Source organism: Ochotona curzoniae, unplaced genomic scaffold (genome assembly GCF_017591425.1).
Source record: "Ochotona curzoniae isolate NIBS_2020 unplaced genomic scaffold, NIBS_Ocur_1.0 contig_2321, whole genome shotgun sequence".
NCBI classification, from domain to species: Eukaryota; Metazoa; Chordata; class Mammalia; order Lagomorpha; family Ochotonidae; genus Ochotona; species Ochotona curzoniae.
Genome location: NW_024465421.1, coordinates 13,942,682 through 13,962,030, shown reverse-complemented (window position 1 = coordinate 13,962,030; position 19,349 = coordinate 13,942,682). Strand labels below are relative to the sequence as shown.

Below are 19,349 nucleotides of genomic sequence, written 5' to 3'. Positions count from 1 at the left end.
TAATTATTTAGAAGCAAAGCACGCAGAAATCACATGACGAATTCTATCAACAATTTAGTTATAGCCAAATAATACACACCGAAGGCTCTTCTACTCTGTTGCAATACAAATTGGCAAGAGACCAAAGACTAGCCAGACAAGGTTTATTGCAGGCTTGTGCTGGAACCCAAGGGAGGCAGCCTGGCAGGAGGAGGTTCTGCCCACTGGCCCTATAAGGGGAGCTGGGCAGGCAAATGTATCTGAGGGATGGGGAGGCTTCCCTTCTGTACCCGGCACTCTGGCTTGCACCCGGCTCACTGTTCTGTGCATATGCCACGCTTCCTTCTTTCATACAACATGCTCCAGATGGTGGTGCTGTTCACGGATGCCTCCTCAACAAGGTCTTGGGTCATTGGTTTTGGGCTGTTCTGGGCAGGCGCTTGAGTTGACGCTGGCCCATCTGCAATAGTGGAGTCTTTGGTGATTGGGGTGTGAATGCTCCTTGTCCCTGGATTTTGTTTTGCTTTTTTTTTTTTTATTTCATTTTCATTACAAAGTCAGATATACATTTGCTTCTCGGCCTATTGGCGAAGATCAAGTGTAGTACAAAGTCAGATATACAGAGAGGAGGAGAGACAGAGAGAAAGATCTTCCGACCGATGATTCATTCCCCAAGTGAGCACGATGGCTGTTGCTGCGCTGTTTCAAAACCAGGAGCCAGGAACTTCTTCCAGGTCTCCCACACGGGTGCAGGGTTGCAAGGTTTTGGGCAGTTCTCGACTGCTTTCCCAAGCCACAAACAGGGAGCTGGATGGGAAGTGGAGCTGCAGGGATTAGAACCAGTGACCATAAGGGATCCCGGTACATTAAAAGCAAGGACTTTAGAAGCTAGGCCATGGCGCTGGGCCCTTTGTTTTTATTGTTTTTGTCTTTTGCTCCTGATTGAAGTGGAGCTGGAAAGGGTGCCCTGCAGTAGGGTCTGTGTCACGACAAGGTATTTCATGTGTCTATCATTCCTGCAGACATTCTAGTTCAGCCGGAGGTCTCTGTTCTTTCATTCCAGCACATCCAAAGGCCTTTCCTTTCAGCTTGTTCAGAAAGTGTTTTCCAAAATGTCTTTAGAATGATTTCATCCCAGATAGCATATTTCTTCGGTGACACACAGCTTCAGAAAATTTGTTTCCATCTAATGGATAGCAATATGATGTACTTTGCAATATTTACTTCTAATCAAAGACAAGGACTACTACCTGAGTTGCTGTGGCTCCAGTAGAAAGTGAAGTCCTTGTTCTGAGTAAGTGTTTGCTTTGAAATTATGGGAATAGGGCAGACCCTTCATCACAATTTTTTATAAACCTCTTAAGGATCTAGAATCTTCTCATTCATTTCTGCAGATTTCGGTATGCCTGTGTTTTGTCGTTCATCCAACAATATTTAGTCCCAGCCACAGTGAACTTCTCACCTATTTGACTGCCACATGCATTCTGAGGGTCTCTGTGTCCACTCAACATGTTCTCCATTGTTTAAGCCTTGAGGTAAAAATTACTCGAGGCCATTGATTTACACTAAGTTTCTGCATGGAGCAGACTGACATCAGAGTGGAACTGCTCACTGAAGGCCCAAGCTGCTAAGCTGAAATGAAGCTGTTTATCTGACTCACCCAGAAGTCAGGATTAGAGACAGAACAGTCCGATTTCCCAAACAGGCCTGTTTGGATCAGCATGGTAATGAAGTTCCTTCTGCCTAATTCGGGATACAAAAGTAGCCTGAAATAACCTGCTCTCCAATCGGTTGTTTTCTGCTTGTTCTCTCTCCCTGTCCTCTCCTCACAAAGAAATGAACTCTAAAAGAACTAGTCTGCTTCTTGGTTCTGTTTCTGCTTTAAGTCCTTCTCTGTCTATAAAACAGCCTCCCTTGCTGGGACCATTAGAACACAGATTCTGCTTTACAGAATGGAGTGAAGGGCTCTGGGATTTTAGAATTCAAAATAAAGCCAATTAAGATCACTAATTTTTTGTAATTCTACCCTTTGACAATGCCTGTTTGATTAAAATTCGCCAGTTTGATCGTTCAGCTAATATGTGTATGGAATATTTAGAGTCTGGAAGCAGATATACAGGCTAAAAGGCTGCTCCTGCCAACAAGTCTACAGTGGAGAACAAACACTGCAACTTGCAGGGGCTAATCATGGCATGGTGTCCAAAATGTGACTTTATAACTGCATTTTCCCAGACTTCCTCCTTATATTAGCCAGATTCACAGATAACTAACCATTACCACAGAAAATGATAAAATATCCTTTTTACTTATTAGGCTTTTTTCTCCTTCATCTTCTTCATTTGAAAGGCAAGGAGACAGACAGAGGTCCCTCCACCTGCTTTTTGTACACGTTAAATGTCTGCAATAGCCCAGGCTGAAGAGACTGGGAACTCAGTTCTGGTCTCCCAGCTGAGTGACAGGAATCTAACAGCTTAGGCTGTTGCCTGCTGCCTCCTAGGGTGTGTATTAGCAGCAAGGCTTGGAATGGGGACTAGTCAGGGCTCAAACCCAGGCATCGAGGTAGGATGTGGGCATTCCAAGTGGAGTCCCAAACTCATGCCAAATGACCTCCCTGCGCTTCACCTCATGCTGTCATATTTTCGAGTCCTCTGTAACAAAACAAACAAACAAACAAAACCCTGTCACTCAAACACAAAATTACTGTAACCAAAGATGTACGCACCTTTTCAGACCACCTAAGCATCTGTTTACTTTCAGGTCCCATGTCCCATCTCACCTCTCCCCCTGTCAGAACCATCCCTGATGAAGGAAGACTGCTCAGAGGGGACGCAGCATCCTACACATGGGGATGGGAAAGGATGAAACTCAGTTCTGTTTGCTCAGCCTGAGTCTAGTTCGGTCATGGAGTCTAGCTGGGGCCACATTGCTCCTCCTTGTTCCTACTCGTCAAGTCTGTAGGGAACCAAACAGCTTTCCCTCTCTACCCATACTCTCAACACAGAACACATTTAGGAACAGGTGGGGAAAGGGGGTTTATCCAGCATGCCAAGCAATTCTCCGGCACATACCAGCTCAGCTCACTTCTGACACTGTCCACCTGGAGACAGCATCCAACCTCACAGGGCTTGGTCTCTCAAGACTGCACCCCTCAGGTGCCAACCACAAGTTATAAGCTGTTACTCTCCCAGAGCTTACTTCGTTTTTAAAGTTTAATTATAAGTTTGTTTATTTATTGGAAAGACAGATTTACAGAGAAAAAGGGAGAGATGGAGAGAGAGCCTCTGTCTGATGACTCATTCTCCAATGGCCACAGAATCCAGAGCTGCGTCAGTCCAAAGCTAGGAGCATACTACGGGTCTCCTACAAGGGTGCAGGGGCTCAAGGACTTGGCCTCTCCTCCACTGATTTTCCAGGCATTAGGCAGGGAGCTGGATTGGAAATGGAGCAGCCGGGGCACAAACCGGCATTGCTAAGGAATTCCAACATCCAAGATAGAGGCTTAGTGTGCTATCCCACTGCAAAAGCCCATAATTATAGTTTATTTTATTTTAAGGAGGGACGGATAAAAGCAGATTAACAGCAGTCTTCCATTTACTGATTCATTTTCTTTTTTTTTTTTTTTTTCTTCAAAGATTTACTGAATTTTGTTGAAAGGTCATATATACAGGGAGGAAGATCTTCCATCTGCTGATTCACTAAGTAGCTGCAATGGCCGGAGCTGCGCTAATCCACAGCCAGGAGCCAAGAGCTTCCTCTAAGTTTCCCACGCAAATGCAGCATCCCAAGTCCCTGGGCCGTACTCCACTGCTTTTGCAGGCCACAAACAGGAAGCTGGATGGGAATCAGGGATGCTGGGACACACTCAAGCGCCCATATGGGATCCTGGCGCATGCAAGGCAAGACTCTAGCCACTAGGCTACCGCATGTGGCCCCTACTGATTCATTTTCAAAATGCCCATAACAGCCTGGCACAATGGCTCACTGGCTAAAATCCTTGGCTTGCAAGTGCCAGGATCTCATATGGGCACCGGTTTGTATCCTAGCTGTTCCCATCCAGGTCGCTGCTTGTGGCCTAGGAAAGCAGTGAAGCACAGCGCAAAGCCTTGGGACCCTGCCCCTGCGTGGGAGACCAGGCCCAGGTCAGTCCTTGCTGTTGCAGGTGTTTGAGAGAGTGAAGAGATGGTGGAAGATTTCTCTGTGTTTCTTGCTTTTCCTTTCAATTAGATGAAGATAAACCAATATTTCTTGGTTAAAAGAACAGATCAAGAGTAGTAAGTCCTGAATTACTGACCTGAGTCAACACCACTACCATCACTGCCATATAAAATGGTCCTTCCCCAAACCTGGCAGCTCTAGGAAGCAATACACCTCGTTTGAAAGGTGAAGTTAACCCAGAAGTTGATTAAATATTAGCTTTTCGATTTCAAAATGGTCTTTGGAAACTCATCACAGAGGAATGATTTTCAGATAGTTCTTATAGTCCACACACACACACACACACACACACACACACACACACACACACTTATCTCTTAAAATCCCAAAGGGCTTAGGGTACAAAGTTTCTGCAGTGATTAACAGAATTATTCAAGAGTAGATGAAGAGTCACTATACTTTTTCCTGTGCTGTTCACCATTCTTTCTCCACATTTACAGACAAAAATTGCACAAAAATAGCCTTCTCTACCCTTTGCCGTACAACTTACTATACCTTTTTTCATTTTATTTACTTACTTGAAAAGCAGAATGACAGAAAGAGAAATATCTTGTATCTGCTCGTTCTTCCCCCCACATGCTTTCAACAGCCAGAGTTGGGCCAGTCCACAGTCAGGAGACCTGACTTCTGGGACTCCTACACATGGGTAGCAGTGACCCAAGCCGACCTCTTCTACCTCCCAAGGTATACATTAACAGGAAGGTGGATTAGAAGTGCAGTATCCAGGACTCAAACTAGAACTCTTGTATGGGGTACAGGTTCCCAAGCAGCTGCCTAACCCTTGTGCTACAATGCCTGCCTCCACAATTTACTATTTTATCCACCCCTTCTTTTTTAATATAGCAAAAAGCTTTTCATGTCTCCCACCGAAAGCATAACTGCTCCAAACTGTTGAGAGATGACTCAAGATGTATATATTACTCTTTGTAATTTATCCAAGAAAGAAAATGAACTACTCACAGTCATCGGCTGTATTCAAGTATCCACTTATCACCTGCAGGAAATTCTCTGAAACTTAGTCTCAAAACTCATTCTTGGCCAAAAGCCTAGAAATCTTGGTTTGCTTAGTATTATTTATCATTAAGGCACTAAAACAGTCTGCAAAAAATATGACATATTATCGTTTCTGTCTGGTTGGTTTAGATCTTACTGTTCAGCACATTAATTAAATACTTTGCATCCTTTTTTTAAATCCTCTAAATATTATTAAGTATTTTCTCTAGCAGGCAACTCATGCATAAACTGATTTTTTCCATTTCCTTAGTAGCAAAAAACAGAGCCCTCAAATCTACAAGAACTTTTACTAACACTTATTTTCCCCCTGAGAATATAGTAATATATTCGATTTAGATCTACTATTGAAGAAATCAAATCATACGGAATCTTCCTTCTTTAGGGTAACAGTTTTTGTTTCAGCTTTCTAATTTGCACTTCTAAGGCAGAATGTATTCAGGTAGAATAATGCACAAAATCTGAGTACTGCATGTAATTTAATTACATTTGTTCCATCCTTGTCAATATATGGATCTAAAATCTAGGCATGGTATACAGGAAGGGACTCTCAGTGCCCCACTCCTGCATGTTAACCTCCTGAAAACTACTTACTATTGCCATTAGAGCCACAACAGGTCAATTATAATACGGAGCTGGTGTAACAAGAAAACCATATAACAGAGAGGGACTTAAAATAAAAGTGCAATAGAGATAGGAAGGGTAGAAAAGTGATTCAGATACCTGAGCATATCCGGCATGTTCATAAATAAAAGGGGTCTTCAAAAGGTTCATAGAAAATATGAATTATTTTTTAAAGTTGTGCATGGATTTTAAAATATTCTTGCACTAAAATAAACATATCTTTTAAAAAAGGATTTCTTTGTTTTACTTGAAAGTTACAGAGAAATGGAGAGGGGGAGATAGAGAAAGAAGAAATTTTCCATCCGCTGGTTCACTTCCCAAATGGTCGCAACAGCCAGAGCTGGGCCAGTCCAAAGCTGAAAGCCACAGGCTTCTTCCAGGTTCCCATATGGATGTAGGGCCCAAGGTCTTTGACCTTCCTCTGCTGCTTTCCCAGTTCGTCAGCAGGGAACCGGATAGAAGGTGCAGCAGCCAGGACTAGAGCCAGCTGTCATATGGGATGCTGGCTCTGAGGATTAGCTTATTGGCCCCAACAAACTTATCTTTTAATTCCAGTTTTCCAGGAGCTTTCTGAAGTAATCAAATAAATTCAAAGACATCAATTCAACTATAAATCAGTTCAGTACATTTTGCAAATACCTGTTCTCACTTCCCTTATTGACTATATGCAGGGGAAATTGTTTCAGTCAAAAAAAAAAAAAAAAGAAATAAGTAGACTGCAGACCACATGGAAAATGCAGCTTCAGTAACTTAAATCTCGGTTTTAGTTGGCCTCCTCAGTGCTAATAAAAGGAGTCCTAACCCTGCATTTTTTCCTACTTAAGCTACACAAATAATGTATTTTTTAAAAATAATTATTTATTTTAGTTTGAAAGAGGGAGACAGAGAAAGACCTGCCATCTGCTAGTTCATGCTCTTGATGCTTGCAAAAGCCAAAGCTGTGCCAAGCTGAAACCAGGAGCCTGCAGCTCTGTCCAGTTGTCCTACATGGGTAGCAGGAATTCAAGCACTTGAACCACTACCTCCTGCCTTTCAGGGTGTGCAAGAAAGCATGATTTTTGTGAGAAGTAGCTGGGGAATTATGTCAACTCCATGGTGACATAAAAGAAAATAGGCCAACATATGACAGAATTCAATAAATGATAGAGAACAGATAAGGGCAATTAGTATCTCAATACACATCCAAAGTGAAGACATGAATCTCTGTGTTTGCAATAAATATGAATAAGAAAGATAACAGGTTATAAAACTCATTACTCTTACACATATCCCAGAATACTCACAACGCCCATGATAAAAAAACAGCCATTTTGTGCTTTTAATTAAAATTCATTTATTTTTCATATACACTAAGTCACAGTGATTCAGAATTTCAATGTACATGATATACATTAAATTGAAACTTAAAAATAAAGATTACAGGGGCCAGGCACGATAGCGTAATGGTTAAGGTCCTGGCCTTGAACGTGCCGGGACCCCATATGGGCCCAGGTTCTAATCCTGGCAGATCCACTTCCCATCCAGCCTGCTTGTGGCCAGGGAAGACAGTCGAGGACGGCCCAAGGCCTTGGGACCCTGCACCTATGTGGGAGACCCAGAAGAAGCTCCACGCTCCTGGCTTCGGATCGGCTCAGATCTGATGTTGTGACTGCTAGGGAGTGAATCAACAAACGGAAGCTTTTCCTCTCTGTCTCTCATTCTCTCTGTATATCTGACTTTCCAATTTAAAAAAATAAATAAATACATTTTAAAGATAAATAAATAAATAAATAAATAAATAAATAAATAGATGCAGCTTTGCTTTCAGAAAACATGCTACCCAGAATATGAAGGGCTCCTTCTGACCTCATGGCACAGTGGACTAAGACACCAATAGAAGTGTTAGGAATGGACAAATAGAAATTGCCATTGTGTCTACTACAGTGACAATATTCAGAAATGACAAAGATCTGCCTGGCTGATTTTAATCCCATGGAAATAGGCAGCATAAAGAGCAGTACAGCAGAAATCTTTGTCCAAAAGCGCCCCCGAATCAGTTCCCAAAAATTTATCCAGAGATGTTTCTGCTATTAATTTTAATGTAAAAAAAAAAAAAAAAAACCTCAGCCAAGAAGGCTGACCTCCACATACTGTAAATCAGCTTAATAACTGTGCTTCTCTAACACCTAGCTGAAATCAGCCAGCTGAAGAAAATTCGTTTTGAGAAGATGAGAAAAAGGAGAGCTATTTCGGGAACTAAATTACAAAGTCATAGCCATAGAGAACAACAGGGAAGGGCACCCAGAGGAAGAAGGCATCAGGAAAGAAAGGGACACGTAAGGTCTACTGATTTCAAAGTCATTTCTAGAGCTAGAGCAGGCCTTTGCCTAGCATCCCCAAGGGTTAAGCTTTTCCTGAAGGTATCCTTCATTTATATGAATTCCTAACAGCTAGATTTCAGTTTGTATAGTGGGCAGAAAATCAACTTATTTCTCAACCAATTCACTTTGCTGAGCAAATGTTAAGAAAAATATAGGGAATTGGCTTTGTGGCATCGCTGGCAAAACTGTCATGGCAAAACTGACACTAGTATCCCATATGGGTGCCATTCAAGTCCCGGCTGCTCTACTTCTGATCTGACTCCCTGCTAATATGCCTTGGAAAGCAGTAGAAATGGCCCAGTTGCTACTCTGCATCTAATGTGGGAGACCTAGAGGAATTGCTCCTGCCTCCCTGTTTTGATTTGGACAAGCCCTGGCTAGTGTGACCATTTGATGAGTGAACCAGCAGATGGTCTTTCTTTTCCTTCCCTTCTCTCTTTAGCTCTTTCAGATGAATGAATACATATTTTTTTTAGAGAAAAATAAACTTTACAAAAAAATCATGGGAGTCTTACTAAAAAAAAAAAGTTTCTATGTGCAACTCTTAAACTTGATTATTTGAAAATCATATGCACATACATACAAGCTATTTAGTCACCTAATTCCCACAAAACAACCAGGATACAGATGAGAGAATGACTTTTATTTAGGTTTTCTACAACTGAAGATAGCCAAGTTGCTGATTGAACGTGATTTGTCATGCAGGGAAGAGGGATGGTCAATAGGAATTTCCCCTCTGGGTTAGAACTCAAGTGCCTCCCCTTTCTCTTTCCAAACCTCATCACATTCTACCACCGCTGCTCTAGTTCTCAGACCATGAAAGTCTTGTGCCTGTCCGACCTTCCAGGTCTGACTCAAGAGTCTTCTCCAGGGAGACTCTCCCACCTCAGATTGCCACCGTGATCTCAAAGTACCCACTACTTATGTCACTAACCTACCTACAGCTGGGAGTATAACTAGAGTAACAGTCATGCTTTCTGTTGGCCACCTCTCCCAGATGCCATTCAAGCACGATGGGTTGGAGCAGATCCCAATCCTGATGGTCAGTTCTTTCTGTTTATCCTCCCAGCTGGAATGTGAATTCCCTGAAAATAGTCATCATTCCGGTGTTTAAGATTCTGTCCCCACACCAGCCATTTACTGACATTAGTTGACTTCATTCTATGAGGGTTATGGTTTCTCAATAACTATGGATATTCTGATGGACTATAAGGATAGCTGCGTCCTTTTGTATAGAAGGGAAGTTTTCCCACGAAACAAAAAAAATCACTTTCAGTTACCCAGGAAAAGACATAGCTCACAGACCAGAACTAAAAAAGCGTCCAGAACAATGGGATCCTGACTACCTCTCAATTGTAATGGTTCAAGGCCAAGACATGTGGAGAGGCTGCCCTGAGGGATGCAGGATAAATATCCAGTGGATGTAAACAAAACTCAGGGGATACTGAAACCTCAGAGAAAGAGTGGCAGCCTGCTCAGATGTGATCTTGGAAGGTCCAGGACATGTGTCCCTGAAAATGGCAGAATTTTACCACAGCCATACATTGTACTTTGAGGGTACTTCAAAACTTTCATAGAAAACAGAACGAAAAAAATTTTGATGAGAAATTGTAATAATATATAGACAATGCATATTATTAAAAAAAAAACTTACACATGGGTTTCAACATTGTTTTGTACCCAAATGAACTCATATTTCTAATTCCACTTTCCCATGAACTGGTAAAAGTATGCCTGTGTTTAGAATAAGTTCCATTTTTTTACACCAAAACACAGAATTACTATTGCTTGAAAATTAAGTGTATCATTTGCAAAAATTTGGAAGATATGTATTGTGTATAGTACAATGCACAATACAGTATTGAGTGAAGACCATTATATCCTGCTGTTTCTGAATAACAAGCCTCTCTCTTTCTCTCTCTTAATTTCTCAAAGTATAAGCAAGATCTGTTTTCCCAAAGCCTGCATCATAAAAGTAACGCTGAAGGTCATCTAAAATGCCGGCCAGTAGTACTTGCCATAATTCCCCTGCATAAGCTTATGCCAACAAAACTTCTCTAACTGATCACAAAATAGCTTTCCTGTTATAATAGTTGCTTTTAAAACAATACAATAAATGATTTTACAGTGAGACCACCTAGCAATTTCCTTACTGTTATCCTAATATAAAATAAACCAATATCTATTCAATTCAGATAAATTATATATTTAGAAGTTATATATATAACCATTTTTCCTTACATATTAAAATTATATATACATAGAGATTTTAGGTACACATTCTTAAGTTAATTATAAGCACACATTCTTGAGATAAGTTAATAGCTCAGTGCTCAACATCTTGAAATCCGTGAAACACACCTGGAGCAACAGGATGGGGTACTTCTTAGGTGAAATTTGCTGAAACTTCATGAGATAGTCATAAAAATCTTTAAACCTGAGACTACTCAAAAAATCAGAAAGATAGAATCAAGTTTCTCATGTATGCCTAAAAGTATAAAGATTTCTATGAGAGCACAAAATTTTAAAAATAAATGCCAATGTGTGGGTAACTAACTTCCCTGGTGTCCTGTTGGGGAGAGTTCTTCCTACCAGAGAAAGGAAAACTTGTTTTAGCCCTTCCCGTTCAGGGAATATCAGTCAGAAGCCACATTACTTCATACAGCTGGGGAATGGAGTGTTCCAGACAACTGAATCGCTCAACACCAAAAATCAGTAATGAAAATGTCCTTGGATTGGGGAAAAGGAAAGTAGGGCCCAGCAACGATAACCTAGTGGCTAAAGTCCTTGCCTTGAATGCACTGGGATCCCATATGGGCATGGGTTCATGACCCATGAACTCCACTGGAAAGCAGTGGAGCTCAGCCCCAGGCCTTGGGACCCTGAACCCGTGTGGGAGACCCTGGAAGAAACTCAGGGTTCCTGGCTTCGAATCAGCTCAGCACCAGCTGTGGTGGCCACTTGAGGAGTGAACCAGCAGACAGAAGATCTTTCTCTCTGTCTCTCCTTCTCTCTGTAAATCTGCCTTTCCAATAAAAATAAAATAAACCTTTAAAAAAAGAAAAGGAAGTAGAAGACATTGATAAAACATGTTCAATAAAGAACACACTCAGAAAACACTATTTTTGTTCTGGTGATACACATGTACTTCAGAATTTTAGTATCAGCACAACAATAAATCATAAGGTATGGGGCAGAATCTGATTATTCAGTCTTCTTGTTGACTCAGTGGTATGTAAGTAGAAATTTTACTATAAGGACTATTTTTGGTATAAAAGGCAATTTAACCCAAATGTTTAGGAGAGAACCTGAGATTTTAAAATGCAGAAGTAAAAATCAAACTTGGAGTTCCTGAAATCAACTGGCATTAAAATATTAGAATACAAATATTACTTATTCTAAACTAGGCATCTGCCACTGTTGTGGTATTGACCAAAATTTGAGAGAAGTGAAAATATTAAGCAAGACTTTCACACTGGAATGGGAGGAGAAGATCTGTATAAAAATGTAAATAATCACTGATAATTGAAAACAAGTGGATCTGTGGAACAGTGATTCTTCACAATGCAGCACATGACCAGTGAGCCGAGTGCTTCAGGAACACCAACTGTGGTCACTTGGAGTCGGTGCCACCTCATTCCCCCGGGGGCCTCTCGGCTGCACCGGCTCCCTTTCTGACAAGCAGAGTGAGAGCTGAGCTCAACGTGCCATCACCGCTCTGCTGAGAAAAGCAAAGGAAGGTGGCCCAGAGGAAACCACAGAGTCCAATGAAAGCTGTCCTCAAGTGAACAGGAATGAGGCCAAAGTTGGTCAGCTGGAACAGAGAAAGAGAGAGGGGCGATGAGGTCTCCACAGAGGCCAAAGCCATGACTTGGTGTTCTGAGGCGTGTCCAACTCACCTGTACAAAGGGCCAGTACATCAGACCAGTCTGCAATACAGAAAAACCGTATTAGAAATGCCTCCCAATGGCACAAACGATCACACAGCTCATTCTGTGCAAGATTAAGATGCCAGGTGGAGAGCATGCCCAGGAAGTATTTCAGACTAAGCTGATTAATAATAGGCTCCTAGAGCTGAGAGGGCAGAGTGTTGTGGGAAAATCTGTGAGGCATGTTTTGATTTGTTTGCTTCATGTGAAAGACAGAGTGACAGGAGGAGAAATTTTCCATCTGCTGGTTCACTGCCCAAATGTGTGCAGCAAGTGGGGGCTGCTTCACACTGAAACCAAGAACTCCCTCTGGGTCTCCCACGTGGGTGTCAGGAACCCAACTACCTGGGCCAACCTACATTGCTTTCCCAGGCACATTAGTAGGAACAGCCAGGTCTCGAACCAGCACCCTGATGTGGGATAGGAGCCACACAATATCCCAACCCCAACAGGCATATGTTAACGGGTTTCATTTTACACATTCTGACACACAGAAAAATTACCATTAGGCATTTCAAAATATGAGAGAGGCCTTGGTATGTACTTCCTATCTCAAAACAAAAAGAGAGGTTTTCTCTTGTTTTTAATGATTGAATTTATTTGAAGGGCAGCATTAGAGAGAGATTGATTTTTCCATCCTCTGCTTCTATCCCCAGATGGCTGCAATGGCCAGGACTGGGCCAGGTAGAAGCAAGGAGCCAGAGGCTTACATGGGTGGCAGAAGCCCAAGCACTTGGACCATCTTCTGACACTTTTCCCAGGCACATTTTAAGTTCACTGAAGTTGATAACTGTACAAGTGTGGTTGTATAAGAAAATAGCTTTACTTTAACAAGAAAGACTTAAGAATTTAGGAGTAAGCAGCAGTTGCATATAACTTACTCTCAAATGATTTAGAAAATCAGATAATGAATAGATGGATGGGTGGAAAGATAATAAGCAGCAAAGTAAACGGCACAAAATACTTATAGCAGGTAAGTTTGAGCAAAGGGTACATGTGTGTTCTTTGAACAACTCTTAATATTTTCTGTATGTTTGAAATCACTTCCAAATAGGTGGGGGTTTTTTTAAAGCTATAGGAGGCAGGTACTTGGCCAAGCTGTTTTATGTCTTCCTTGGGACCCCCACATCCCATGTCAGAGTGCCTAGGCTTGAGCCCCAACTCTGCTTCCTGTTCCAGCTTCCTGCTGATATGTACACCCCATGGGCACAAGTCCTTGAGACCCCAGGTTGTGTTCATGCCTCTTGGCTTCAGCCCGGCCCAGCCTAGATGTTAGGCATTTTTTTTAAGTAGATCAGCAGGTGGTGGAGCCGTCTCAGTTTCCATCTCACTGCTTTTCAATTAAAATAAGCATACATAGTATATTTAAAATGTTTATGCTGTGAAAGAGAAGACTGTATCTCAGGTACTACCCTGAACACTCTTTCCTTGTAGTTGCGGTCTGCCACTCACATGGGTGACACCACTCAACAACACGCACTAAAACCAGTGTGGGTAATAGCTGGATGTGGCTTGGCACGACTTTCAGTGGAGAATTAAGTACATATGAAGCCATAGTCCAGTCTGTGTATATTCTGGGATCCTGAAGCACCACCCCATTGTCATTAAAGGTAATCGAACAAAGCTCCAAACCAGAGATGAAAAGTATCTCTGGTTTTTCTCAGGCCTCCAAGACATTGTTCAGTAAATCTTGATCAAGCAAATGCATCAGTATTTGCTAGACTGGGTTATGTTCATGTTTGTTTTTACTAAGCACACTGTGCAGCAGGTGTCTTGCCTTAGGTCTAGGAAAGCCTGTGGGAAGCATCATCCTTCTCTGTCAATACCCGTGTGACGCTGAGAAGGTTCTGTCCCCAGGGGCTCTGCACAGTGCACACCTGGAAAACATACATGGGTTCTGAACATGGCAAGCGAGAACATTAAGCCACACACTATACAATGCATCCCATATGGGAGAGCCAGTTCAGACCCTGACTGCTACACCTCCAGTCTAGCTCCCTGTCAACAAACCTGGGAAGTTAGTGGAAGATGGCCAAAGTGTGAGAGCCCCTGACACCCAGGTAGAAATTCAGGATAGAGGTCTTGACTGTGTTGCAACCTTGTAGGAATTGATCCAGTCAATTGCTCCATCTCCCTCTCTCCGTGTCACTCTGCCTTTCAAATAAATCAGTCTTTAAAAATAAAAAAAAAAAAGAACCCATGTACCAACCAAACTGGAACATGAATGCAAGAACAGTTTTATTAAAAAAGTACTTAATGTTAAAAAAAAAGACTACTTAAAAAGATACTGATTTCACTTTTCAAAAGAAGATATGGTTACATTTTCAAATACCTTATATGTATTCCAGAATTTCTGCTTCAGGTCCAGAAATATGTCCTCATCTCCTTGGAGAAAGCTCATACCTATGACACATACACACACAAAACCCAAAGGAATTTTGAAAGGTTCAGTAGGAAGATTACTGTGTAACAGCTTATATAAAGTTACCTATTTCAATATGCAAAGTAATTACTATCAGCCATTCACTATGTTCCTTCTGACTCAACAGTAAAAACAGGCTGAGGTTGAAAACTAGACTAATTTTTAAGGGATGATAAACATGGAATCCAAATGCAGGATATAAATGCCACAAACGATCTTTAAAAGAATCCTTTAACAGGACAGCCTTTGCTGCAGTGGTTAGTCATTTAAGTCCCTGCTTGGGATACCCTCATCCTATATCACAATGGTTGGGTTCCCTTCCTGTCTCTTCCTGTTAAGGGATATCCTGACAGGCAACAGGAGATTGTCCAAGTGCTTAGCATCCTGCCCCCATGTGGAAACCTCAGAATTCCAGGCACCTGAGGCTGGCACTGTGGCATGGTAGCCTAAGCTTCCACCTGCAGTGCTGGCATCCCATGTGGACTTGGGTTCATGTCCCTGCTGATCCACCTCCCATCCAGCTCTCCACTAGTAGCCTAGGAAAGCAGCAGAGGATGGCTCAAGGCCTTGGGCCCCAGCACCCATGTGGGAGACCAGGAAGAAGCTCCTTGCTCCAGAGGCTCAACTCTAGCTGTTGCAGCCATTTGAAGAGTGAACCAACTGATGGAAGACCTCTCTGTGTGTGTGTCTCTCTCTTTTTCTCTAAAACGCTGCTTCCAAGAAAAATAAAATCTTTAAAAAGTAAAAGAAAACAATTTCCACGCTCCAGACTTCAGCCTAACCCAGGCATTTAGGAAGTGAATAGCAGCAATGTCGTGTTCCACTTACCCAGCATTGATTAAATGCCAAGCACCCTATGTGCCTCATTTCATTTGACCCACCCAACAATTCACTGAAGAGGAAACGTTAAAAGGAAGAAAAGAGGTTAAATTCCAGAGGGGTGCAACCCAGGTGTCTGATTCCCTAACCAGACCTTAATCTACTACCATACTGGCTCCCTAAGGTGGCCCTGGGACAAAGCATCATCTAATCCTTTGCCATGCAATTTTCAAAGAATGCCTTAAACAAACACCCAGTGCACCTCCTCCCACCTTCATGGTAACATGAGGAGAAGGAAACTGGACTAGAAATGTGATGGGGAAAAAAAAAAGCACCAAGGAAAGTAGCATACTGGACAAGAATCTGTACTAAGTGCCTCCATCCTGAATCTTAGGCTGCCCAGCCCTGTGTCCATAGCATCTTTCTGGTGTCAGACTGACTGACAACACCATCACCATTAGAGCATCCAAATTAAGAACAGGGCTTGGATCACATTATCTTTGGATGAGTTACCCAGACACCCTCTGAGACGCCCTGTAACCAGGAGTTAGGGGCACCTAGAATCGGGACCCTAAGATCCCAGCCCCCAGCCATTCTCACTGCAGTGCTCAAGGCCACTGTCTTACCAGGCAGAGGAGCCTGGTTCTAGGGGATCAGAGCCTGGGCCCTGGTCCACAGCTAGGAGATCAGGAGACCTCTGCAGCCTGACTGGTGCCTTCTGCAGAGCCCTTTGGTCCTGCCAGCAGAGGCTGCAGCAAAGCAGCCCTTCCTGGCTTCCTGTGCAGTCTGGGGAAAAGGGAACTGAGTGTGGCCCTCAAACTAAAAGCCACAGGCCAGAGTTCCTCCAGGACAGTGGCTCTGCCTGATCTCCACCCTGGTTTAGGACACACCAACAGCCACTGAGAGAGCCTCTCCCATTCTGGGGGAACTACGGAAATTTCTCAAAGAAATGAGCACTCCTCCCCACTTTACTTGCCCCAATATCTGCCAGGCTATAGAAATTGTAAAGGATGGTGGTGGCACCAGAGCCCCTCCTGTTATTCCTGGCACTCAGGCATCAGGAAGGTTCCCCAAGCCAGGCTCTCCAGTCGCAGGACAATAGTCCAAGGAGTGGGGTCCCTATGGCAAGTGTCTGAGGTCTCCCCACATTGTCTGTCCAGGTCTTCCCTAGGGTGATCTTGTTACCAAAGCAAGACCAGGACCCAGGCATGACAGAAGAGCCAGGCCCAATGCCAGGTTCCACCAGTTCCCCCATAGTGTGTGGGTGGCTGTTCTGGGAGCAGGAAGGCCCCCAGGAATTGCATTGCTACGACTTGGAGACCACATCTCCTCAATGTTCCTGAGGGCCTTTCTGCAAGGAAATGAACCTCTTGGCCCTGCTTTATCCTCTGCTTTGGACTCTGCCAAACCCTAACATCTCAGTTTCAACCTCAGCTACCTCAATCCCTGACACCTGGACCTTCAGTTTCTCCAAGCCTGATCCCCAGACAGCCCAGCCACTGTGCCCTGACTTCCAGCCCTGGTTCCCGGTCCCAGGTTCCTTGCGCTTCTGGGCTCCAGCCACAAGCCCCTGCAGCGAGTTCCTCCCACCCCCTTTAAATGAGCCTGCCCCTGTTTCTGGTCTCCCAGTCCTGGGACCCTGGCCGTCTCACCGACATAGAAGGTGGAGAGGGCCACGGGCCAGCCCAGCGTCTGGTCGCACAGCACTTTGGCCAGGACGGTGCGCGGAGCGCGGCCCGGCAGCGCGCGTTCCAGCAGGCGCAGCCACACATAGTTGAAGTTGGCATGGAAGGTCACGGCCAGCGTAGCCACGCGCCGCGTCTGGCGCCAGTCGGCAGGGCCGCCCCGCAGTCTCTGCTGCAGCGCGTCTCCGGCCGAGTAGAGGCTGGTGTAGAGCAGCACGTTGGTGGGCCAGGGGTGGCGTTGGGCCGCCCGCGCCAGCGCCCGCCACCAGCCCGCCATGCCCGCGCCGTGGGCGTCCGGAGCGACCGCCCGCCCAGCCGGGCTTCAGCACCCAGCGGATGCCGCCCACGCCCGCCGCGGCTCCACAGCCGCCCGCACCTGCCACTTCCAGACGCTCAGACGCTCCGAAGCGATTGGGCGCCCTAAACACACCCAGTCCGCGCATCCAACCCTGTGGCCACGAGTCTGAGGGGAAACTCAGCCTTTGAACTATGCCTGGTCCTGCTCCACTAGGTGCACGGACCCATTCACGTGAAATTGGCCAGGACAGGCAAATTCAGAGAGACAGGAGGCAGATTAGTGCTGGTCGTGGTGTTGGGCAATGCAGCAATCCGAAATGACTGGGCAGATGGTTCCATTTGTAATTAGATAGCGGTACTGGATCCATTGCACTGTGAGTATATCATTGAATGAAGAATTGAATGCTTATTGTGAATTGTATCTCACAAAATTAGGGGGGAAAGAAAGCAAAGAGATAACAAAACTCAGTTACCTGAACTGCAGCTTTTTTTTTTAATGTTTGCATGCAAGTGAGTAGTGCTTTGGTGACACAGAACACTGATGGCACCGCCTTGGTCTGGGGAGAATCTGAAAAGTTAACACTTGAGGCCCTTCCCAGGTGTGAGCTGAGGCCCAATGCCTAGTGCCTTCTCTTGGTCGCTCTCCACCCCCGGGATGCGGCCTGAGCTCCCAGCACTGTCCTAGGGCAGAGGGTGCCAGCAACCCAGACAGGGTCTCTCACCTCATGGGACTGCATTTATCTCATGGCTGCTGCTTCTGCCTGCGCAGGCATGTCCAGTCCCATCTTTGTTCCCCTCCCTCCAGCTGGCTCCTTTCATTTGTCCTCATTTACCTACTTTCTTACACTTTAAATGTCTGAGCTTGAAAAGAATTCCAGACTTGGGAGAAAGTTACAGAAATAGTACAAAGAGTTCCCATCTGCCCCTCACCCAGACCTCCCCAAATATTGGCAACATACATAATCACAGTGCGATTACCCAGGCGAGGAAACCGGGTAGGCATAATCCTGTTACCCAATCTACATGCTCATTGAGATCACTGCCACTGTCCCCTCGCAACCTCTGCTTCCCGTCTGACGTCCAGCGCTAGATCCCTTTTGCGTTGCTCCAACTGGTCATTTTGCCATAGTCTCCAATAGGGAGACTGTGTAACTAATCGTCTGTTATTTTATAGACTGTCCCCAAGACTATCAGTTCTGTTGTGGGATGAATTTTGTCTCCTCCAAAATCGTGTGCTGAAGCCTAGCCCCCAGGGACTCAGCATGTGACTGGGATGTGGAGACATAGCCCTTCGACGGTGCTTGTGGGGTGGACTTGGATGCTCTCTGTCCAGTGTGCTTGTATGATCAGGATGCGTGGAACTTGTAGAGACGCCAGGGTTCAGGCATTCAGCCTAGAGGTGAAGATGCCTGTGTCCCCCGCTCAGCCCCGCTCGTCACATCACTCCAGCTTTGGCCCAGGGGAACCTGGGAGGCAGCAGAGGTGTCTGAGGTGGTTGGGTTCCTGCCTCCCGTATGGTAGTCCTGGCTTCCATTACAGTGGGGGAGCAGGAGATGTTTATCTACTGCATATTTAAATACACAAATCCACTATTAATTTCCACAAAAAGTGAATTAATCACAGTTTTTCATCTGCAATTATTTTTTCAAAATTCTATGCACTTTTTGTAAGATATATTTATTTTTTATTACAAAGACAGATTTACAGAGAGAAGGAGAGACATAGAGAAAGAGCTTTCATCCAGAGCTGAGCAGATCCATAGTCAGAAGCCAGGGACTTTTTCTGGTCTACCACCAGGTCCCAAGGCTTTGGGCCGTCCTCACTGCTTTCCCAGGCCACAAGCAGGGAGCTGGATAGGAAGTGGAACAGGTGCGCCTCTTAGGATCCTGGTCAATGCAGGTTGGGCCCTCTGTTTTCAAACTTTCATCAGCAACTTTAAAAAATATTTGTTTATGTATTTATTTGACATATATTATGATAGAAGGGGGAGAAAGAGAGAGATCTTCCA

At 44.3% G+C, this 19,349-nt stretch overlaps 1 protein-coding gene across 3 annotated transcripts; it reads right to left on the bottom strand.

Annotated features, from left to right (window-relative positions):
* Positions 1-11,609: 11,609 nt before the first annotated feature.
* LOC121152016 (mpv17-like protein) lies at positions 11,610-17,321 on the bottom strand. Of its 3 annotated transcripts, XM_040973917.1 has the most exons (4): positions 17,012-17,321; positions 14,451-14,521; positions 12,089-12,118; positions 11,610-12,003 (listed from the first exon to the last, which is right to left on the bottom strand). In XM_040973917.1, exons 1-4 carry the CDS (start codon positions 17,319-17,321, stop codon positions 11,824-11,826), a joined length of 591 nt encoding a protein of 196 aa, XP_040829851.1. In that variant the 3' UTR covers positions 11,610-11,823. The 3 variants fall into 3 exon arrangements, with proteins under 3 accessions (XP_040829851.1, XP_040829852.1, XP_040829853.1); XM_040973918.1 differs by lacking the exon at positions 14,451-14,521 and having other exon boundaries at positions 11,824-12,003; XM_040973919.1 differs by lacking the exon at positions 11,610-12,003 and having other exon boundaries at positions 12,109-12,147.
* Positions 17,322-19,349: the final 2,028 nt, after the last annotated feature.

Coding starts and splice junctions, on each gene's coding strand:
- LOC121152016 (XM_040973917.1), bottom strand. CDS start 17,321: ATGGCGGGCTGGTGGCGGGCGCTGGCGCGGGCGGCCCAACGCCACCCC. Junction 14,522..17,011: donor CCTCTCCACCTTCTATGTCG/GTGAGACGGCCA, acceptor TATGTGTCATAG/GTATGAGCTTTCTCCAAGGA. Junction 12,004..12,088: donor TGTACTGGCCCTTTGTACAG/GTGAGTTGGACA, acceptor TCTCTGTTCCAG/CTGACCAACTTTGGCCTCAT.